Raw genomic sequence first — 23,522 nt, 5'->3', positions numbered from 1 at the left:
ACCAAGTTCTGAGCAATCCGGGGTTATCATCCAAAAAATTGTAAGTTATTTTTGTTACTTTAATTTATTTTAAAGCATTAATTATATTAATGCTTGAAAATATGATTTTTGTGTACTCTTGCAGGATTCCTTGGAATCCAACAGTAAATTTGTTGCTGAAGGTCGTCACGATATCCTGGTTGAAGCAATTGGACGACCTGAGCACTCTGGTTGTGTTCGTGCAGCTGGACAAGGGGTAGGAATTAAACTATATTTTGGAGTTTCAAAACGACAGTCATCCTCCTCCTCCAAAGAGAACGAAACTCAAATGAAGACTAAGATACGTGAAGAATTAATGGAGGAGATGAGAAAGAAGACTGATTTGATGTGGCTAGAGATGAAAAAGGAGAATGATCGAATGCGACAAGAGTTTCTATCGCAACAACTTTGTGTTGAACCCCTTGTTAGTCCCACTCCCAAGAGTACAAAGGGGAGTTGTGCGGCTCCTCCAACATCAGGGATGATATCAATGGGCAGACGAAGGATTGTGAGCTATTGGTAGTGGGCGGCAAACTTCCTCGGGTGGTGGCCCTTGGAAAAGTCTATCAAGACGCCACCACCTTACATAACGTTCCTCTCTCCCCTGATGTGGCGAAGGTAACAGTTGAAAAAGTACGATTTCTTGATGCTCGTGTTCCACTACCTTCAGATGAGGTAACCACTGTGGCCGATGCATTTCAGACATATGTTGTCTGGCCCAGAGAGCTCATTCGATTTATGCCCGAACCTCATGTAATAATTTCATTTCATTATATTATTTTTTATTTATATTTATATATTACATATAATTTAATACAAATGTTGTTTATCTTGTAGAAACCTTTTAGGCCACCAAGTCCGGAAAAGAAGCGTGAGGTTCCAATTGACAATCATATAACTTCCTTACGTCTCATTGCTAGTCAGATTGGCAATGAACCTTTTCTAGTTCCGTGGAATGATACATTTTTTAATATAAACACTGAACTGCCACTAATGATGTACAACACAGATTTATCATAATTTATATATGGGAATCAGGAGCTCAATATAAGTATAATTCAATTTTTTATGATGTAAGTATCTTTACCTATTATTCAATTTACTTTATGTTAAATTATTATTGATTATGCTTTAACTAAAAACTTGTAGGTTTTTGCATAAAGTCTGTATCACTGAGGGGAAGGAAAATATGTATGGATTCTTAGATCACTAATCCCGTTGGACCAAACTTATCTGAGACTCAAGCTTACATCACTAACACCCTGGAAAAAGAGGGAAAACAAATTTATTTATGCCCTTATATTAATGAGTAAGTTTAATTATATGTCATCAGTTATTATTATTTCATGTTTTAAATATTTACTAACTCTTTTCATGGATGATATAGGCATCATTGGCAGTTACTTGTCTTATCAATGGTTGATAAGACTGTTGTGTGGTTCTGTTCACTACACAAGAAGATTCCCACAAAATTTAAGGATATCATTGATACGTAAGTACATTATAAACTTAACTTTTGTATTAACCAGTTCATGGCATGGATATAACATCCTAAAAGGTTGATCCAGTTCAAATAATTTGAACTGGATAAGAATAAAGGTTTGTAATTTTTTTTTTCTCTATTATCATTGTTTATCAATATACTAACATATTACTTTTTATTGAATTATAGTGTAATAAACAACCAGGAAGCTATGAGTGTGACTATTACATTATGCAATGGATGATTACCATTATAAGACTAGGTGTTAAAACTGGTTGGAAAGAGGTACTATATGTTAAATCATTTTTATAATTCTTGAACATATATATATCTAAAAACTAATTTATGTCAACTATATTTTGCAATGCAATTATTCACAAAAGAAACACCAATGAATTCGGAAGGCATTTCATATGTTAGAGAATCTTGGTCCACATATTTCATAAATTTTTATAACTCTAGCATAGGTAATCAATAGTGGTTTTATTATATGTAATTTGATTACTTGTAAATGTACATTTTGATGCTCTCAATTTAAATATATATTTTCTATATTTGTCTGGTTGGGTTTGATCATTATGTAGGTTAATTTATATGGTTTAGGAACAATACAAATTGCACTTTAAAAAAAAAACATTATTTACAAATGCGGTTATTTACCAAAGCCGCATTTGTAAATCAAAAAATAAGATTTACAAATGCGGCTATTACCAAAGCCGCATTTGTAAATGTGATTTACGAATGCGGTTATTACCAAAGCCACATTCGTAAATCTTAAACCCCTAAACCCTAAACCCTCATTCAGAAGAAGATACAAATGCGGTTATTTTAAATAACCGCATTTGTAAATCTAATTTACAAATGCGGCTCTATGGCCGCATTTGTATCTCTCTGATTTACGAATGCGTGTTGATCAACTGTGGTTCTATAGCCGCATTTGTAAATGTAAAATCGTCGCATTTATTTTACATTTTTGCACTAGTGATATATATAAGGCATTGATCTCACAACAGGATTTTTTATCTTTTGAAGTTGAAAAATGCATGGATTTTACCTCCAAAGTGACTCCACTATTTTTGCATTGTACTTTTATCATCTTGAGACTTTGTGTAAAATAAACAAACGTTCACTTCGTAGCTAGAACAACATAAAATATCAAACTTTAGACCATTTGCAAGCCATGTTAATGTTTCAGATGTTGATAGATCATTCATGATTTGTTTCTTAAACCATGACATGAAAGTTTTGTTATGCTCGATCAACACCCATTTTTCTGATTGCTTTGGATTCTTATATTTGACAATGTCTTTGTGTGCATGTAAGTATGGTAACATCTCATTAGTGTTATTCAAGATAAACAAATGTGCTTGTAGAACTTCTTTTATAGGTTTTCTTTGTTAGAATATATGGCCTTAAATGAGAGGGGCGGGGGGTGAATTGTTTAAGAGAAGTTTTTGAAATCTTTTTAAAGTTTAACAAAATTCTTTGTGTGAATCCAGAACAGAAATCAGGTTATCCAAGAATATAAGCACTAAATCAGCAAAGCAACAGAAAAACAATCAGTTGTTTCTTCGAAACAATCAGTTGTTTATACCAGAAAAACATAAAACAAAATTTAAATGAGTTTAAGGTAAGCGAGAGATACACCAACAATTTATACTTCTCTTAAGCCAAAGTTGGGAATGGATCACACTTGTTTACAGAACAAACTGAAATCAATACAATTGCAATCCTATTCCACTCTCTTTGAAAACCCAAAGCTTGATATGAATGTTCAAATCTTGAAATCAACTTTTTCACAACTGAAAAACTCAAATCTCTTTCTCTTCTCTGTTTGAAAACATAAACAAACTATTTATATTTTCCAAAGATTGGTCAAAGCATTTAATGAAGGAGCGTATTCAGTTGGAAATCATTTAAAGCACATTCAACCACCTAAACAGAATTATGTTAGGATTTTCAAAGAAACAATTGGTTGAAACCACGAAACAACTGATTGTTTGGTTTGGCAGTAAGTCAACCAAACTAAAACAGTTTTCAACCTTTTCAAAAACTCCTAAGAGTAAAACAACCATTTGATTCGACAAAACAAAAAGTTGTTTTTCACTTAGTTAGAAAAACACTTTATTTTCTAAAAGGTTTTAAATCACATCAGTTTTAGATTCAACAAATGAGTGGATCACATTCTATTCAACCCAGATCCCTTCCAAAACACAACAGCAACACCAGGCTTGCATCAAACACATAGGATTTGGATTCTTCAAAGCATTTGATCACTCTTGATCAACAATCTCCCCCTATTTAATGAAGACAAATCCCTGGTTGCGTGTGTTGATCTTGATTGAATCTGAAACTGTACCTGCAAAACAAAAAACTATGCAATCCAAAGCATCTTTCATAGCAGTTCATGATCATACATCAACTAGTTTTCTGCATAAACATAAGAGCAGAAAAAAGCAGCCAAAAAATGTAGCAAGACAGCTTCATATAAACCAATAATGCAGCAGAATTTAAAAACTGAATAAAAGCAGAGTTATAGGAGTTTGTAAAACAAAACAAACACCATATTCTCCCCCTACTTGTCTTCACAAATAGACTATAGGAAGAGATTAAACAAAAGATCAAAATAAATCAATACAAAGATAGAAAGAACAGCAAAGCCTTGTCACTCAAGCTTAACAATCGGTTGTTTCGACAGATCAACCGGTTGTTTTTCTTCAGTCTTCCTTTCCATACTGCAGCTCGAAAATTTGATTATGAACAACTTCAATCTATTCATCAAGCATTTTAAAACGTGTATCCATGCTTTGGAATCTATTATCGAAGTTCTGAAATTTTGAAACACAAAGATCATGAAGATTCCTTTGATTTTCCGCAAAGCCATCTAGTTTGTTCACCATCTAGCTCTCAAAGGGAGACATTGAAGGAGTCACATCTCCTTGATGTCCAACACTTGTCCCAGCACCAAAATCAGTAGCAGGTTGTTCTGTATTTGGAAAATCCATATCAGCACCTTCCTCATATTTTTGATCTTCTTCACCATGTTCAACATGAAGGCCACTTGAGGAACCACCTTGTCCACCATCCTTACTCACCCATTTTCCATTGATCTTGGTAAAACCTGATCCGATCGGTCATCGGTAGTCGATGACGTCAGCAGCAGATTACCACGTGGACCACTCGCAGGGTGACACGTGGACCAGGTGACAGAGAGATCAAGGAGGCTATCGCCAAGAGCGGTGATCGGGGGGTCAGTAACCAAGTGACCACCGACAGATCAGGCGGCAGAGAGGTCAGGGGACAGATCACCCAGAACGGTAATCGGTGGTCAGTAACCAAGTGGTCACCAACAGACCAGTTCCCAGATGAACGTCTGGGGGCAGAACGCGAGAAGCAATAGAGCACTGATCAGTCATCGGGTGCATGGTCATCGGGGTCTCGTGTTACACGCAGTTAAACTGGGACTGAGGTTCCCAGCGAGAGCGTTACGCATGGACCTCGCATGAGCACATCTCAGGGAATCGCGCACGAGAGTGGCCTGAGGGAGCTAGTAAACCGATCAGTGATTGGTGATTCCCTCAACCCATTACGTGCGTGAAGGATAAGCCGTCTACGCAGAGAGCAACGCTTGGTGAGTGTGCCTAGACCAGCCACACCTAGTGTTCTCCTGAGAGTATGCAATTTACCCAGGTGGAAGAAATATGCTAAGTTACTCCGCAAGGGAATAACTTAGCGCACAAAGAGAAGCGCTAGAGCCCTTCAAGTAGTGACACGTGTATGGTCAGATGTGAGTCGCATCCCTCCACGTGTCATCATCTGAGAAGGGCGCGGTCCAGATAAAGGTGCACTCCGTACCGCTAAAGGTACAGACAAGCGCAGTCAAGCGCAGAGACGCGCGGACACGCACAAACACTCACACTCTACTGATTCTGGAGGTACGTTGTCTCAGAAAAGCATAACAGGGTTCTGACACATGCCAGAGGGGCATACCAGAATTCTGTTAGGCCCAGATACAGAGAGAGGCATAAAAGAGAATCAGGGTGAGATTCAAAAGGGGATAGAAAAAAAAAAAAGAGCAAGAGTTTCCACACACACTACTAGTTTTTCTCATTGGTGGTTCTGTGATCTAACTTGATCGTCGGAGTGCAAACGGCCGCTAGAGGCGCCGTCTGTGTGTTTTGCAGGTCGCGTTTGGAGATCCTAGAGAAGGTTCTAAGGGTGATTTTGCAGATAACACAGTCGCGTAGACGGGGTAGAGAGTGCTACGAAGCGATTCCTCCACGCTCGAGGGGTCGGTAGGATCAAAACCCATCTTGCTTAGTGATCCATTGTTCACTTCAAATGTTGACTTCACTAACTCAGATGTTTCACCATCAAGATTCACTTCAAAATTATGTAAGAATTTAGAAATCAAGATAGCATAAGGGTAATGATAATCACTTAACCTTATAGACTTTTACATATACTCCTTGATGATATGTATCTGTACCGTCCCGCCCCCGGGCGTGGACCAAAGTCAAAGTCAGCGTCGGGGCCAAGGTCAACATGTGGTGTGGCCATACGAAGGGGTCAAAGAAAGGAAGTCAACAGAAACATCCATTTGTCAGGTATAAGGTAATTAAAGCTATTTAAAGGTAATTAAAGTTTACATTTCGAGCGTTTTAAGGTACTTTAAATGCTTCATGCGGTTTAAACGTCTTAAAGGCGCTGAATTAAATGCGCTTTAAGACGCTTTAAATGCTAGAGGCGTTTAAATAGAACCTTGGATGTTGGAAACGTGGTTCGAACTTTTGGCAAATTTTCCCAGAATACACTCTAGTTGTTTGCTCGAGTCTTGAGGCTACGGACAAGGGACTAGAGAAAGGTTGTTTGCCAGAGGGAGAAAAGATACACAATACACAGTTCTTTTTACCACCTTCAGAGCACCATCCACGGTGTTCTGATACGGAGGTGCAGAGTTTTGGTGTTTCTTGCTAGCTGACTTGAGCGTCGAAGTGCAAACGGCCGCTAGGGCGCCCATTTGTCCTTCTTTGCAGGTATTCACAGGTTGCCAGAGGGAAGGTGTCCTTAGCTGACGGGCAAGGTTACGCACAAAGACGTATCCAGGTCAACCGGCCGGAACATTTGGCGCCCACCGTGGGGCCGATTTAAAACATCAGTCCCATCACAAGTTTCAGGCAATTGATCAGACCTACCATAACGACTGGGGAAGTTTCAGAGGAAAACAGTGAAGAATGAGGGGCACGAGACAAGGTTCCGCGCGCGCAGCAGGCGAGGAAATGTCCATGCAGCAGGTCATGGACATGATACGGGGGCTGCAAGATGAAATGGCGGAATCAAGGGCGGAGCAAGAGCGTATGCAGGCGGATCTCGTGGCTTCCCATGTGAGAAACGATGAGCTCCATCGTATCAATGAAGAGTTGCGCCGTGGTTTGGGCGATAACCAAGGGTAACGTGACCAAAACGAGACCGAGCCTTTCACCCCACCAAGGGAGTTTTCCACACCCTTCTCGCAGGAGATTCTGGAAGCTGTGATCCCCAACACGTTCGCGGGACCCAAAGTGATCTTCACCGGGATGGAGGATCTTGAGGCGCACCTCACTGCATTCCACACGCAGATGGTGCTAGTAGGCGGCTCCGATGCCGTGAGGTGCAAGCTCTTTATGAGCACCTTGACGGGAATGGCCATGGATTGGTTCATCAGCCTTCCAAACGGCCATATCACCTCCTTCCAGCAGCTGTCGCGGTTGTTTAGGGAGCAATACTTAGCGAACAGGGCCCTACCGCCAGTTTCGTATGACCTGTTTGATGTGAAACAATATCAAGGAGAGACCTTGAAGGAGTACATCAACCGTTTCGGGGCCCAGGTAGTAAAGGTTGGTACTACGGAAGAGCCCATGATCGTGTACGCATTCAGAAAGGGCGTGTGTCCCGGACCTTTTTGCGAATCCATCATTCGCAATCGCCCCAGGACCTTCGCTGAAATAAGGCGTCGTGCGGTGGAGCATATTGCCTCTGAGGGAGAGGTGTGTGAGAAGCGCACCAGCGTCGTACCCTCACACTCGAGAGCGCAGATGCGGGCGCAACCCGTCAGGGTCAACGAGACTACGACGGGGAGGAAGAAGCCAGATGGGAGACGCCCCTATGAGACAAGAAAACCCTAGCCCAGGGGTCCAGCAGGAGGAAATCGCCCGGCCAGGGAAAGGGCCAGGCCAGCGAGGTACGACTTCGTGGTGGAATTGAAGGATCTGATTGCCGTTCCCAATATAGCTGAAAGGTTGAGGCGACCGGCGAAGACCGACAAGGTGTTAGGGCCTCGCAAGGACTCTCGGTGCGAGTTCCATGAAACTTTCGATCATCACATCAACAACTGCCTGTCGCTGGGATACCAGCTAGATGAGTTGGTGAGAAACGGGTTTTTGAAGGATTACATCGCAGAGCCCGCCACGACCGCGACCCTGCTAGCACCAATGGAAGAGCAAGCGCACGAGATGCTTGTCCTTGGCGAAGTCCACACCATTGCTGGTGGCTTTTCCGGGGGAGGACCCACTGCCTCCCAGTGGAAGAAATATGCGAGGGGGGTCAATTCGATTGAAGAAAGAATCTCAGGTAACCCGTGGGAGTCAGACCTCGTGTTCACAAGGGCGGATCTACAGGATGTTGTGCCGCACGACAATGACCCCGTGGTCATTTCGGTTGTCACGGCCGGCAGAAAGGTGCACAGGGTTTTAGTCGACCAAGGAAGCTCCGCAGATGTTATGTTCTGGTCGACATTCAACAAGTTGCGGTTGTCTCCTGACCTTTTGAGACCCTACACAGGGTGCTTATATGGGTTCGCTGACAACTAGGTGGAAGTACGAGGCTACCTGGAATTGAGGACGACATTCTCGGATGGAGCGGCCTCACGCACCGAAAACATTAGGTACTTAGTCGTGAACGCCAACTCAGCCTACAACATCTTGTTGGGCAGACCGGTGTTGAACAGGCTGAACGCAGTAGCCTCCACGCGCCACATGAAGATGAAGCTGCCGGACCTCAACGGCACAGTGATCGTCATGAAGTCAGATCAGGAAGAAGCGCGGAAATGTTATGAGAACAGTCTGAAAACGAAGAGGGGCGTATTAATGGTGTTCGAGCGTCTGCCAAGTGCAGACACGACGATGGAGGTAGAGGTAGAACCCTTGAACGAGGCGATGCCAACCGTGAGGGCGACGCCCGAAGCAGACACGCATGGAGCGGAGAGGCAGGACGACACATCGCCCATAGAAGAGGCGACGCTTTGAAAGCACTACTGGGCGACGCCCCTTAAGGAAGATAGCAGGGATCAGCCGGCGGCCAACGCGGTGGAGAGCAGATTGGCGGCAAAGCGTTCAAGCTGGGGCGTTTGTTGAGCCAAGAAGAACAGGATGAGGTGGCAGAGGTGATTTCACGTCATTTAGATGCTTTTGCATGGTCCGCCTCAGACATGCCGGGCATCGACCCTGATTTTCTGTGCCACCACCTTAGCATGGATGTCACGGTCCGCCCCGTGCGACAAAGAAGGAGAAAGTTCAATGAAGAAAGGCGGCTTGTGATAAGGGGAGAGACGCAGAAGCTGTTGAGCGCTGGACACATACGGGAAATCCAATACACCGAGTGGCTGGCCAACGTCATCCTTGTGAAAAAAGAAAATGGGAAGTGGAGGATGTGTGTAGACTTCACGAACCTGAACAAGGCATGCCCCAAGGACTCGTATCCACTACCTAGCATCGACGCCCTGGTGGATAGTGCCTCAGGCTGCGAAATGCTAAGTTTCTTGGACGCTTTTTCGGGGTATAATCAGATCAAGATGCACCCGAGAGATGAGTGTAAAACAGCGTTCATGACCGAGACGTGCAGCTACTAATGCCGTTTGGATTAAAGAATGCGGGCGCCACCTATCAGAGGCTAATGGACAAGGTCCTGGCGCCCATGTTGGGAAGGAACATGCAAGCCTACGTAGACGACATGGTGGTAACTTCGCGCGATAGAAGGCAACATACAACAGACCTGGAAGAGTTGTTTGCCACCATCTCGAAATATCGCCTCAAACTGAACCCTGAGAAATGTGTCTTTGGGGTTGAGGCAGGGAAGTTTTTAGGTTTCATGCTCACGGAAAGAGGAATTGAGGCAAACCCAGACAAGTGCGCAGCCATCATCGCCATGAGGAGCCCGACATCAGTGAAGGAAGTGCAGCAACTGACAGGGCGAATGGCAGCATTATCGAGGTTTGTTTCTGCAGGGGGAGAGAAGGGGCACCCCTATTTCCAGTGCCTCAAAAGAAATAGTCGCTTTGCATGGACCGACGAATGTCAAGCGGCTTTCATAAAGTTGAAAGAGTACTTGGCGACTCCACCGGTCCTTTGCAAACCAATAGCGGGCGTGCCCCTCCGACTATACTTCGCGGTAACAGAACGGGCTATCAGTTTTGTGCTGGTCCAGGAGCAGGACCAAGTGCAGAAGCCCATCTATTTCGTGAGCAAAGCTTTACAAGGCCCAGAAACGAGGTACCAGTCACTGGAAAAGGCAGCGTTGGCAGTGGTATTTTCGGCCAGGAGGCTCCGCCACTACTTCCACAGTTTTATAGTAGTGGTGATGGCGAACCTCCCCATACAAAAGGTATTGCAGAAACCTGACGTAGCTGGAAGGTGTTGAAGATGGTTGCTGCCCCTTCAAGATTGTGTTTGATGAAGACTTCTATGTACATTTCATATGTATTGTGCTTTGCTTTAAGTGTGTCTTAGGTAGTGCTTAGAGGTTGTCTAAGAGTGGACTTTTTGCTGAGTAACTCACCTCATAACCACTGGCCATGTGATAAGAACAAGCATAAGTTTTCTTAAACTGTTTTTCACATGTTTTACAAAAAACACGTTTACTGCATAAAAATAAATCTGTTATTTTCTAAATAAACAGATTCATTTTTACACTGATGCCTTGGCTAAGTCTTGTGAAAATTAGATTTTGTGCATCATGGATTTTGACTAAGTCTTCTATCTTTCAAAACGACTGTGTTTCAAACAGTTAAGCTTTTCTGTTTCCGTTTTGAAAAATAAATCTGTCCATCTGTAAATGAATAGATTCTTTTTGTCTCTGGTGCCATGTCAAGCTTAAACGATTTTCAGTTTTATCTCAGCACCAGAATGGTTGACTAAGTCTCCTCACTTAACAAATTCTCTAACTAAGTCTCCTTTATTTGATGAGAATCAAATAAAGGAGGCTTTTATTAATGGAGGAAGAGGACATCCACCCTCACATTTGAAGTTCTTCCTTCTAGTCTTCTCAAAATTAAAAGAAGACATAAAATAAAGATGAGGCCCAAGCCCAAGCCCAAGAAGGCCAAAGCCCAAAGAGCCGAAGTCCATCCCATGAGGGGCAAGGCCAAGCTTTGAAATACTCTTGTATAGTTTTAGGAGGTGTGGTTATTAAATAAAGGTGTGTGAAAATGTAAAATAAAGTGACATTGTCCATGTGACTTAGGAGAGTGGTGTAGGTGTAGTTTTTGGGAGGTGTCATAGTAGAAAAAGGTCACACCTCCCATGTGACTTGTTTTTGGTGGGAATTTCAAATGAGTTTATTTGAAATTTCCCACCTATTTTTCAGCACCTTAGGCTATAAATAGAGGTGCTTCCTTTGTAAAATTCAGATTGGAATTAATCTAAGAAAACTCTACTCAAATTTTGAGTGAACTTTGGAGAGCTTTGAGCCTTCTTCTCTAGTCTTATCTTGATGGATCAATGGAGTCCTCAAGTGGCGGCATCAATCTCATCTAGGAGCATTCCACACTTCTAGTGGCGAGATCATCCATCCTCCTTCCATCTTCATGAGCATTTCTTCTCTCCTTCCTTTCTCCTCTTTCATTTGTTTTTGTTAGCTTGTGTTCTTGAGTTTGGTTTGGTGTTCTTGCTGTTTTTATGAGTATTTTGGTTCGGTAGTTTTATAATTCTTTCCATTCATCTTGTTCCTTTGCTTTTCTTACTCTTTTGTTCGGTTCAATTTGACTAAAATTGGTTCATCCAAATGAGTTTGGGATTTGGTACTAGCTTTTGGTGAGTTCTTGTCTTAGAACAATGATCCAACTCTAAGAAAAGTGCCTCTATAATGTCCAGCTCAAGGTGATTCCTAAGAATGTCAAGAATCATTCTCTATATGGCTAGTGGAATCACATCATGTGGTATCATGAGTCTTTTAATTGTTGAGTTGTGTGCACTTTATTTCGAGAGCTCTTTTAATTTCTTGCAATTTAAGTTTCTGTTTTAGGCTTAATTGAGTTTTTCTTGCTGTTTTTCTTTTGTTACACCAAGTGTTTGTGAAAAGGTTTATGGCACTCATTGTTCATATGAGTATGGCTGCTCTTTTGGAATGGCATTCACCTTCCTAGAGCTGACCTTAAGCTTCCTTTCACTTGTTGATACATCTTGTGATATGTCTTTTAATTTTGTAATCATGTCAAGTTTTGTCTTAGTCATGTTATTCCATAATTGTCATTACTTCTTGTAGTACTTTTATTGCTTTGATTGTTTCTTGCTTTGGTTTACTTTCTGTTTTGAGTTTATTGCTTGATCCTTTGTGCATTTTCATTTTTAGATTTGAGTTCATGCTTGTATTCTAGTTCTATACAAGTTCCTTTACACAATTTCCATTATGTCTTTGCTAGTTCATCATATTGTTTTTCATTCCTAATTTGGTTCCTCTGTTTTCTTACAAACGTGCTACTGTTATCAATTTACTGCAATTAACTGGCTCACTGGAAAATTGTGAAAATTTGGATTTACATTCTTCAATGTGTTACAAAAGCATAGCAAAAAGAAGTACAAAAAAATTCCAAGTACACAAAAATGATAAATAAAATACGAAAAGTGTACATTACTGCCGAAAAAAAGACGGTAATTGGGCAGCAATTTTGAAAAATTTATTTCTCTCAATTGGCTTACTGTTTTTAGTTCGTTCCAGTGCCATTATTGAGTTGAGACATTGAAGTTTGTGTGGTTAATTTTTCACATTCCAGTTCGCTTTCAATCGTTCCAGTTAAATCTGTAAACATAGCACAGTTTGCATACAACATTGTTTTCTTGTAGTTCTGTTTTTGTTTTTTAAATCTACTCTAGTACTTTTCTCTAGGACTCTTTTGGTGTGCCTTCTTTCCTCATTGAGTTCTTTATTGAAGCTTAAAATTGCTTAAAATTGAAGCTTGCTGTTCTGTGATTCATTGTTCTTAATTTCTGGAAAACTGTTTGATATCAAGAAGAACACTCAGTTTGTTAAAAGCCACTGGAACAGGTTGATTGTAAAGGTTACTAAATTAATTGGCATGCTATCAATTGAACCTTAACCACTTGCTTGAAACTGAAGTTTGTTGTTTTGTGTTTCACTGGTTTTCGTTCTAAATATCAGTGTGTGTGCATCTGGAAAATTTATCTGCATAATCTTGTGATTAACCTTGCTGTATAAACGCTTTTCAAACAAAAACAGTGCTGAAATAAATTTGTTCATTTTCACATAAATAGATTTATTTTCTGTAAACGGTGTTAAACACTGTTTCTGCGAGAAAGTTTTAAAAGGTCAATTCACCCCCCCTCTTGAACTTTGGCACTATTAAACCCAACAGAAGGATGGTTCGCCGGGCGGTGGAGTTGTCAGAATTTGACATCCACTATGAGCCCAGAGGATCCATCAAAGGGCAGGTATATGCGGATTTTGTGGCAGAGCTCTCGCCCGGAGGCGAACAAGAAGTGGAATCGGGATCGCAGTGGTTGCTCTCGGTCGATGGCTCTTCCAATCAGCAAGGAAGTGGTGCGGGGATAGTCTTGGAGGGACCCAATGGTGTGCTGATTGAGCAAGCTCTGCGTTTCGCCTTTAAAGCGAGTAACAATCAGGCTGAGTACGAGGCACTGATCGCAGGGATGCTCCTGGCTAAGGAGATGGGTGCGCAAAACCTCTTGGTGAAGAGTGATTCACAATTGATTACGGGACAAGTATCGGGTGAGTTCCAAGCAAAAGATCCACAAATGGCAGCGTATTTAAGGTACGTCCAACTGCTGAAGGGAGCATTTAGCGCTCTTGAGCTAATACATGTCCCACGAGAACAGAATGCCAGAGCTGACCTGCTGGCCAAGCTGGCCAACTCAGGCAAGGGGGGCAGGCAGAGGACAGTAATCCAAGAGACGCTCAAAGCTCCGCGAAAATTTGTGGAAGACAACAGGGTGGATGTCCTCCATATTAGCACTGCGAGAGGGAGGCCAAGGAGTCATCGTTCCTTGACTCAAGATACAGTAAAGATACCCCATATCAGCACATACGTGAACATGCCCGAAGGAGGAAGGATACGCAGATATATGCTTTAGCCGAAGGAGACACCTGGATGACACCATACAGACGATATCTGACGGATGGGGTTCTCCCAGCGGAACCAGAGGAGGGCAAGAAGGTTAAGAGGAACGCCGCAAGATATACCCTAGTGGACGGAGTATTGTTCAGACACGGGTTCACCCACCCTATCCTAACATGCGTAAGCAGCAACGAGTGCACCACGATAATGGCGGAGCTCCTTGAAGGGATTTGTGGGAGCCACGTGGGGGGAAGGTCTCTAGCTTCTAAGGTGGTGCGTGAAGGTTTCTACTGGCCAACAGTGAAAGAGGATTGCGTGCGGCACGCCCAGCGTTGCAAGCAGTGTCAGAAACACGCTGATTGGCACAAGGCGCCGCCAGAGGAGCTGAGATCCATATACAGCCCATGGCCTTTCCATACGTGGGGGATTGACATCCTAGGTCCATTCCCCCTGGCGATAAGACAGATGAAGTACCTAATCGTCGCCATTGAATACTTCACCAAATGGATAGAAGTGGAGCCCGTGGCCCAGATTACTGCGCACAAGATGCAACACTTTGTTTTGAAGAACATTTTGTGTCGCTTTGGCGTGCCTAGGCGGCTGGTATCCGACAATGGCACCCAGTTCGCAAGCCAACAGTTGAGAAACCTGTGCTCAGAGGTAGGCATCAAGCAAGTGTTCGCATAAGTCAGACACCCCAGACCAATGGGCAAGTAGAGTCGGCGAATAGAGTCTTGTTGAGAGAACTAAAGAGAAGGCTAGAAAAAAGCTAAAGGGGTGTGGGCGGAAGAAGTGCCAAGGATCATATGGGCGTACCATACCACACCCCAATCTTCCACCATGGAGACGCCTTTCAGTCTGGTATATGGGTCAGATGCGATGATCCCAGTGGAGATCCACGAAAGCTCGCCACGTTACCAGAATTTTGTGGCCGAAGAATCCAATGAAGAGAGGCGAGTGAATCTGGACTTGCTGGACGAAGCCAGGGAAGAAGCAAGAATAAAGGCTGAGGCAGTCAAGAGAAGAGTGGAGCGACAGTATAGCTCTAAAGTGAAGCCACGGCAATTTCAAGTTGGTGACTTAGTCATGAGGAAGGCTCACCCATATGAGCTAGAGAACAAGTTGTCTCCCAAATGGACCGGACCTTTCAGAGTTACCGATGCCAAGGGGAATGGTTCATACAACCTAGAAACTTTGGAAGGAGGCCCCATTCCACGTAGTTGGAATGCGACAAATTTAAAATTCTACTTCAGTTAAGTTGAAATACACAGTTGTAAAGGGGTCACTCTTTTTCCCTCTCGGGGGTTTTTTAATGAGGTCACCCAAAATAAAAAGAAAGAAAAACAAAAGTTCAAGAAAGCTCGGTTTCAGTTTTTTCCTCTCTCTCAAAGTAAGATCAAAGGTTAAGAAACAAAGACAAAGATTCAAAAGCGACGCCTAGCGTAGGCGTCGCCAGGAGAAGGCGTCGCCAAGATGAGGTGACGCCAAGTGCAACCGTCGGGTGAGGCGTCGCCAAGAGGGAGCGTCGCCAAGAAGAGGCGACGCCAAGTGCAAGCGTCGCCGAGATAAGGCGTCAACAAAGAAGGGCGTCGCCAGATGTAGGCGCCGCCGGATAAAAAAAGCAGGAGTCAAATCAGAGCAAGTGGCGTGAGCGCATACCCGAAGATCGAAACAAAGGTATGTCCAGATAACAGTTAAAATCTGGGAGCCTAGTCCTTGAGCAGGGGCTAAGGGGTTCCTCCGGGACGCCCCCTCCTCAAGTATGAATAGCTAGCCCCGGTACCAGTTAAAACCCAGGCGTCTAGTCCTTGAGCAGGGGTTAAGGGATTCCTCCGGGACGCCCCCTCGTCAAGTATGAATAGCTAGCCCCGGTACCAGAGATAAGTTGCTTTTAAACATGAGATGCATCTATAAGCAGGCCTATTTGGTAGGCTTGCCCCCGGGATAAAGTCAATTTGATGTTCTATGCCCCTTAGAGGAGGAAGCCCAATGGGTCCTTCTTGTGAGAATAGATCTTCAAATTCACTCAAAAGATTTTCGATTTGAGGAGGTAAATTCATAAGTTCACTACTTGTGGCAGTGCATGTAAGTGCTCCTTTACACAAGATAAGGCTTGGTTGTTCAACAAGAAGCAAGTTTTCAAAGTCGTTTTCAAGAGGCTTTGCTTGTTGACCAACCTTGTGGGAAGGAACACTCTTCTCCCACGCCTTCCTATCCCTAAGGATTTTCTCTTTTTCTAGCGCTCTTTTTTTTTTGTTTTCCTCATCCCTCTTTTGCTTCATTTGTATTTGGTCTTTTACCACTTGAGAATGTGGTAAAGGACTAAGTACAAACTTTTTATACTTATGGGTGAAGGAAATTTCGTTAGTGAGACCATCATGCAAGGTTTTCTTATCAAATTGCCATGGCCTCCCTAATAAAATATGACAAGCTTCCATAGGCACTACATCACATAAAACTTTGTCTTTGTAGTTTCCTATGGAAAACTTGATTTCCACTTGCTTGTCTACATGTAGGTCCCCATTTTCATTAAGCCATTGAAGTTTGTAAGGTTTTGGGTGGGGAACCACTTGTAGCTTAAGCTTTTCAACCATCCTAGCACTACAACAATTACAACTAGAACCACTATCCACAATGAGAGAGCATATGTTTTCTAAAACATTGCATCTTGTATGAAATATGTTCTCTCTTTGTGTTTCAATGGATGTGCTAGGGTGATTGTTGAGGGTTCTCCTAATCATAAGCAATTCTCCCTCTAGTGGAGCTACCCTCTCATCCTCTCCCCCTTCCTCTTTCTCACTAGGCTCATCCTCGCCACTAGTGTACTCATCTACACCTTTAAGAAAAAAAGTCCTTTGGTTTGGACATTGTGCTTGCACATGCCCCCTACCATAGCACTTAAAACACTTAACATCTCTAGCTCGGATGGGTGGGGTTGAGGTTTCTTTGGTGAAGGGCTTGGTAGGCTCTTTTGGTTTTTCCTTGGATGTACTACCCTCCCTTCTAAACTCTTTCTTGGGATAAAAGCTAGAATAGGGGCTCACCTTTTGACTTGAGGTTTTGCGCAAGTTTTGTTGCTCAACTTTAATGCAAAGTTGAACCAAATCATTCAAGTCTTGATAAGGTAAGAGCTCTACTCTATCTCTTATCTCAAGTGATAGGCCACTAAGGAACCTAGCTATGGTGGTTTCCTCCTCTTCTCTAATGGATGCTCTCATCATGTAGAGCTCCATTTTTTGCCTATACTCTTCCACACTCATGTTCTTTTGTTGGAGTCTTTGGAGCTTGTCCATCAACTCCCTATGGTAGTAGGAAGGTATATGTCGACGTCTTAGGGCTCCCCTAAGGTCATTCCAATATGTAATGGAAGGTTCCCTATGAAGACGTCTATCTCTTTCGAGAGAGGTTCACCAATACATGGCGTTCCCTTGGAAACTAAGGGGGGCTAAGGGTACCTTTCGTTCCTCACTTACCCTATGGCAAGCAAAGAGTTGCTCTACCTTCATCTCCCAATCTAGATATACTTCTACATTTTCCTTTCCATGAAAATGAGGTAGGTCTACTCTAGTTTCCCTTGGCACCTCTTGTTCCCTTTGCCTAGTTCTTCTAGGGGGTGGTTGGTAATAATCATTGATTCTACGGCTTCCCTCCCCTAGAGACTCAATACTTTGAGAATGGGATGCATGAGTTTTTTTTTTTATTTTTGTGATTTTTGTGACTTCTCTTCTTGAGCTTTAGCCAACTCATTGATTTTGTTCTCATTCTCCAATTGTCTAAAAGAGATTAATTGTACCGCTTGGGATACTTCTTTTAAAAGAGTTTTCAAAGATTTTACTTCACTTTCTATAGACTTTGGAGAGTGAGAAGAAGAAGACATGGCTAAAACTTTGTGTATATAGGTGTTTTACTTTGAGAAAGTTTAGGAAAGTTAGAGAAGGTAGTTTTCCAGGTAAGGGAGGTGAGTCACAAAGGACTACTTAAGTACCAAGCCTTTTCCTTGCCAAAAACTATCCCCCAATATCTTCACACAAGACTTTCTCTTAGTGAAACACTTAGAACACAAATAAGTTGAGAAATAAATGCAAGAAAAACAATGTAAGCTAACTATGCAACAAAGCTAGTCGGTTTAGCACACAAATTAAACAAAATTAAACATGCAAAACATAGCTATGAAAGCAAAAGAAAAGCAATTACAAACAAGTAACAATTACTTATCAAGAATGCTATACTATTCGGCCCTAGGTGAGGCTTCTTGGACACTTTGAGCCCTTGAAGACACACTCACCGTCTAAAACGTAATTAACAAAGGTAATTAACAATAAACCAAGTTGCAAAGGAAATAAGAGAACTCCCTTTGTTGATCCTCTTTTGATTAGTGCACTTCCTTGTTGTCTTTGATTGTTGATCTTCCAAGTGTTTGTAGTGTTTGTTTCAAGAATGTTTGTTTCGGCTTTGACCTTGTCTTCTCCTTAGAATGATGGTCTTTAATCCTCCAATTTCCAGCACCTAGCAAAGGGCTAAACCTTAACCAAATCAAGTTCCCATTCACATAAGCACCAAAGAAGAATTAAATTCCAGCACCCAAATTAGAGGTTAAAGAACAAAAGCAAGAAACAAATTTAATTGAATAAAACAGTACCACCAAAAGGATTTAGATTGTGACAACTAGAAAGAGAGTCAAGTAATTAAAGCAAACAAATAAAAGTACTCAATTAAAGGTTGGCACACAAAAGAATTCCTAAAGAAAAGCACTAGATTAGATGACCAAATAAAAAAAACAGCACCACTGGAAAATGTTGTGGGCCAGAAAACGTGTTTGTTCCCCAATTTATGCTGATCTGTATTTTTGGAATTTGGCTCTGAAATTTGTTATGCAAGATATTCAGGATCTTATCTAAAATCTGGCTTTGGATTCACTCAAAACGGATGCACCATTTTTTTTAATAAATTTTGCAAAATTGGTGTTCGGTTAGGCCAGCTGGAGCGCTTCAAATTTGCACTCTGATCTTAAAAGATTTATCATTTTTTTTCTGTTGCTTCTTTTGACCTAATTCTTTTTTTGTCCTTTCTATAACACTTTAAACTTGCATTTTCCAGAAAATCAGAATTTTCCTATGGGTGGAAATATTTTTCTGGGTTAAAACAGCCAAAACAGAGAAGGTGAAAACAGGGGAAACTGAAAACTGGAAACAAAAAAAACAGCAAGATACCAAAGTTTAGACACAATGGAAATTTGTGAAATAGAATTGTGTATGATCTAAACACAAATATGAACTCAAACTAAAAATTAAAAAGGCACCAAAGGAGCAAAGAACAGCAGATTCAAGCAAAATAAAGAGACCCAAAATCAAGAAACAAATAAGCCAAATAAAAGGACTACTATGAATTGTTGACAATATGGATGAACATGACTTGACAAAACATGTATAGATTCAGAAAATTAAAGACTCAAAGCATAATATGAACCAAATAAGGAAAGCAATAAAGACTCAAAAGCCTAAAACAAAATAGCAACACAAAGGTGTATGGAATCCTATCACAAATTGCACAAGAACTTGTTCAAGATCAAATGAACAAGAGTGCTTCGGTTGGATCTTCCACAAAGCACACCAAGAACAAATTAAAATGTAAAAAACAGCAAGACAAGTAAGGAAAGTAAATGACAATATGAAATAAAGAAGAACTAAAATTTAAAAGACAAGGAGCTACTCATCTTGAAGAACCAAAGCTCTGATACCAAATGATGGCATTTTCATGAAGTTCTTCTTGAATCAATGTAGAGTATGGGGCGGAAGCAATGAATGAGAGTGAGCAAGATCCTCCTAAGAGTGGTGTTGATCTTGTAGGTGCATGATAAGTATGGGTATTGAGTGGTTCGGCCAGCTCAAGGGAAAAGATGAAGGAATTGAAGTTTAGAACCTAGGATTCTAGGGAGAAGCAAAGTTGAGCACAAATGGGCAGCATAACTTTACTCACAATAAACTTGCCAAATACATGAGATAGCCTCCCTATTTATAGGCTATGTGGGACGTAAATCCTAAGCTAATACATAATGAAATGTAAACCAAATGAAATGCAAAGCTAGACCATGTGCCATGACCGGTCACACCTAGCCAAGTTCTAGAAGGTTTCTTTCAAATGTGCTTTCTACACTACCCTATCTACTAAGTACCCCTATTGGGCCTTGATGCAACATATACAAGGCTTTCTCTCTTCCATCCGTGGCTTCATCCACTTGTGCTTGTACACGCTTAGCCATTGATCTTGTGAGAGGACCTAGACAGTCTAGTGCCACACCTAGACGCTCCATGGGTAGACGCTTCCCTTCTTCACGGTCTAGACGCTCATTCCTTGGAGCTAGACGCTCTCCTTGGTCTAGACGCTCTTCATGGGGTGGGCTTTGGCTCCCATGGCTAGATGTGCTTGGCCCTCCTCCATCATAAGTCCTCCTCGCCCTCGAGTGAGTTCAGGCAAGAAAGGTACAAACCGGACACCTATTCCTTGAACAGGGGTTAAAGGATTCCCTCGGGACACCCCCTCCTCAAGTATGAACAGCTAGCCCCGGTACGAGATGAGATTAGAAAGTCCTCAGTGCATCCAGGTAACCCCTGGGCAAGTCGAGGCACCAGAGAAAGTCCTTCTCACCTTAGAGTGAGTTCAGGCGAGAAGAGGGTCCTCCACGCCCTGGAGCGATGTTGAGGCCAGAAAAGAAAAGGAGAAATATAAAGGCACGAATCGCCAAAATCAGCGCCTTCACGAGGGAGACTCCTCGCGGATACGAAGGCCAAGCGAAGCGCCACGAGAGAGGGTCACATGTTACTCAAAAGTTAAGGGCTAACGCGATGAAGAAAGGCGTCGGAGATAACGCACTCAATGAGACAAAGCGAGCAAAATCATACGAAAGAACTAGAAAAGCAGGCAGAAAACAGATACGCAGAAACAGAAGCTAAGGGTGCAGTCAAATCAGCAAAATAAATTGTCAAATTTACAAGTAAGTCTTGAAAGATGATCAAAATGGGTCTACAAAGAAATTGAGGGGGCATGTTCAGAGCAAGCTATTCCCCAAGGCCAAGGGGCACGACTTTCCCATCGACGATATGGTGGCAAGGGTCACAGTTAGAAACATTGATCCCTGGGTTCTCGCAGGCGGTTTGGGCCAAAGCCTCCTTGAATCCCTCCTCGAAGGTGTCGGCCATGTCATCGATGAGTTCCTTCCTAACCTTCTCCAACTCCTCGATGGTAGAGTCCCCGGAGGCCACCTGCTTCTCTAGAGCCTCCTTCTCAACTTGGAGCCTGTTGACCTCAGTTTGCAGCTTGTCGTGGTCAACCTGGAGAAGGCCCAATGCCTTGACCTTGGTAGCCATTTCCTCCTCCATCCTCTCCAGTCTCTCTGCCTGCCCATAGCACTGATCCTCCAAGTACTTCTGAAGCTTTTCGGAAGCCTCGGCCATGTCTTGGAGATCCGTTACTTGAACTTGGAGAGACACCTCCCGGACGTAGAAATCAGCCTGGATTTCCATCGCCTCATCCATTTGCCTGTCAGCCTCCTCTTTGGCCTCTTGGGCCAACTTCAGAGAGGCTTGATAGGCCTCATTTTGGCGTCCCAAAGCTTCCTTCTCCTCCTTCAGAACGACCACTTCTTCTTTCAGGGCCTGGAGGGCTTGTGTATTTGAAGCAGCATTTTTAGCTTGGGCGCGCCAATTAAGGGTCACGGCCAAGAAGGCTCCCAAATAATAGGGCATTCCTTCTCTCCTGTCGGAGCCTTCTGGCATCAACCCTCCGTTGAAGTCCCTCATCAGATGCAGGATTGGAGGAGGAATGGCAATAAGCTTTGGGGCAGCAGGAATGGGGGCAGGAACAGCAGAGACCTCTGCTGGTGGTGGAGGTGGAGCAGACTCGACCCCATCGTCTTTTTCCTCTTGGACTATTGTGGGTTGGGGAGAGGTGGCGCTAGGGGGATTATCCCTGAAGGACTCCCCTCCCTGTGGGGATGCTGCTGGTAGGATGGGAACCCTAGCAGCCCTTCTCCTCTTGAAGACTACCCCACCGCCGGAGTCTTCGTCATCGGAGAGGACCTCCAGCACCCTCTTCCCTTTGTCAAGGGGGGCTGGAGCAGGTGATGAGGCCACAGCCAGTGGGACTGCGGCGATGGGTGGAGGTGAATTAGGTGTTTGGAGTGTTTGGGGCTATGTGGAGGTGGTGAAGGTGGGCCTAGTGGAGTTTCGGTGGTGGTTGGTGTTGGTGAGGGCAAGGATAGTGGGAGGTTTGGGTCAGCAGTGGGGGTGGTGGAGGCGCCAGCCTGGGGGCACGAGCCTTCAATGCTTTCGCCAGGACCATCCTCTTAGATGAATCCATCACTGATCCTGCATTCAGTCAAACCAAAGAACAGAAGTTAAAGCCACACCAAGCCAAGCACAAGACGTCAGTTACACAAAAAGCACAGAATGCCAATCCCACCACCAGCGCAGTTATACAGATCCACAAGGCACGCAGGTAAATGAAATATAAAGAGTACAAACGAACACTTAGCAACGAGGGAAACATGTGGAGAAGGCCAGCAGTATAAGCATGATGCAATAAAGCACAGATAAGAAAGGAAGAACAAAAAAGCAACAAGGAACGAGCCTCCCTACCAAAATAGGTGGACAGGGTGTGCGCGTTGTACTCACAAGCTTTGAGCTTCAGCGTGTCAAAAACGATCTTCAGGCCAGCCAAGGCCTCACATACCCCCTATCAGCGGAGGACAGCTCATCCAGGGTCTTAGGCTTGAGCAGCTTGGGGTGCTTTGTCCAGTATAGGGGAAAGCCATCCAAGGTTGTGGGTTCCTGTTTGGCGTAGCACACCCTAAAGAATTTCCCTTTCCAGCCTTTGTCTGAGTTCTGGAAGAGGGAGAGGATGATCCTGTCGGCGATCCCGGAAAAGCTCACCCAGAGGCTTTTCCCTTGTTTCTTCACCTCGAAGAAATGAAGAAAGACGTCCACAGAAGGGGGAACGCCCAGATATCCGCAGAGAATTTGAAAGGCCCGGACGAAGGCCCGGCTATTAGGGTGTAGCTGGGCGGGGGCTATGTTGATCTCCATGAGGAGTTCCCTCTCGAAGGGTGTAAATGGAAGGCGCACACCAACGCGCTTGAATACTGTTTGGTACATGAAGAAAAAGGGTGCCCCTCCCCTAGGCTTATCATCCACACAAACGGGTTCCCCGGGTGTGCCGTAGCGGACGGAGATGTGAGCATCGTGGGTGCGACAGAAAGCGTTGAAGTTGTATAAATGAGGGTCACCTCGATGGTTCTCCTCATCCTCGATGGTTGTCAAGGTGGTGCATTCGTTTAAGAGATCGTCAGAGGCCCATTTATAGAGGGCCTTGTAGTTGATCTTGGGGGAAGGACTGGACTTCGTTTTCAAACGCACCATGATGCGATTAAATAGCTGAAGAAAGAAGAAAGGAAAAGGGTTTTAACAAGCAAGGCCAAGGCAGAAAGGGGAAGAGAAACCCAGAAGGAGGGAGAAGAGAGCGTAGAAGCACGATGAGAGAAAGAAATGTAGGAATACAGAAGCACAGACGGTCCCAGGCAGTTATATCGGAGAACATAAATCAAGAGAAAGAGCCATGGAGGTAGAAAAATCATACCTTTGAACGTGTGGGTCGGTGGTTGTTAAGGAAGTGCAGAGGGAGCAG

At 43.4% G+C, this 23,522-nt stretch overlaps 1 protein-coding gene across 1 annotated transcript; it reads right to left on the bottom strand.

The window, feature by feature from the left end:
• Window positions 1–20,899: 20,899 nt before the first annotated feature.
• Window positions 20,900–21,640, bottom strand: LOC137836747 (uncharacterized). The gene has a single exon (XM_068645471.1). It carries the CDS (start codon window positions 21,638–21,640, stop codon window positions 20,900–20,902), a length of 741 nt encoding a protein of 246 aa, XP_068501572.1.
• Between the last annotated feature and the right edge of the window lie 1,882 nt (window positions 21,641–23,522).

This window comes from Phaseolus vulgaris, chromosome 11 (assembly GCF_000499845.2).
Source record: "Phaseolus vulgaris cultivar G19833 chromosome 11, P. vulgaris v2.0, whole genome shotgun sequence".
NCBI classification, from domain to species: domain Eukaryota; kingdom Viridiplantae; phylum Streptophyta; class Magnoliopsida; order Fabales; family Fabaceae; genus Phaseolus; species Phaseolus vulgaris.
The sequence above is the reverse complement of the archived record's forward strand: the minus strand, read 5'-3'. Positions and strand labels throughout refer to the sequence as shown.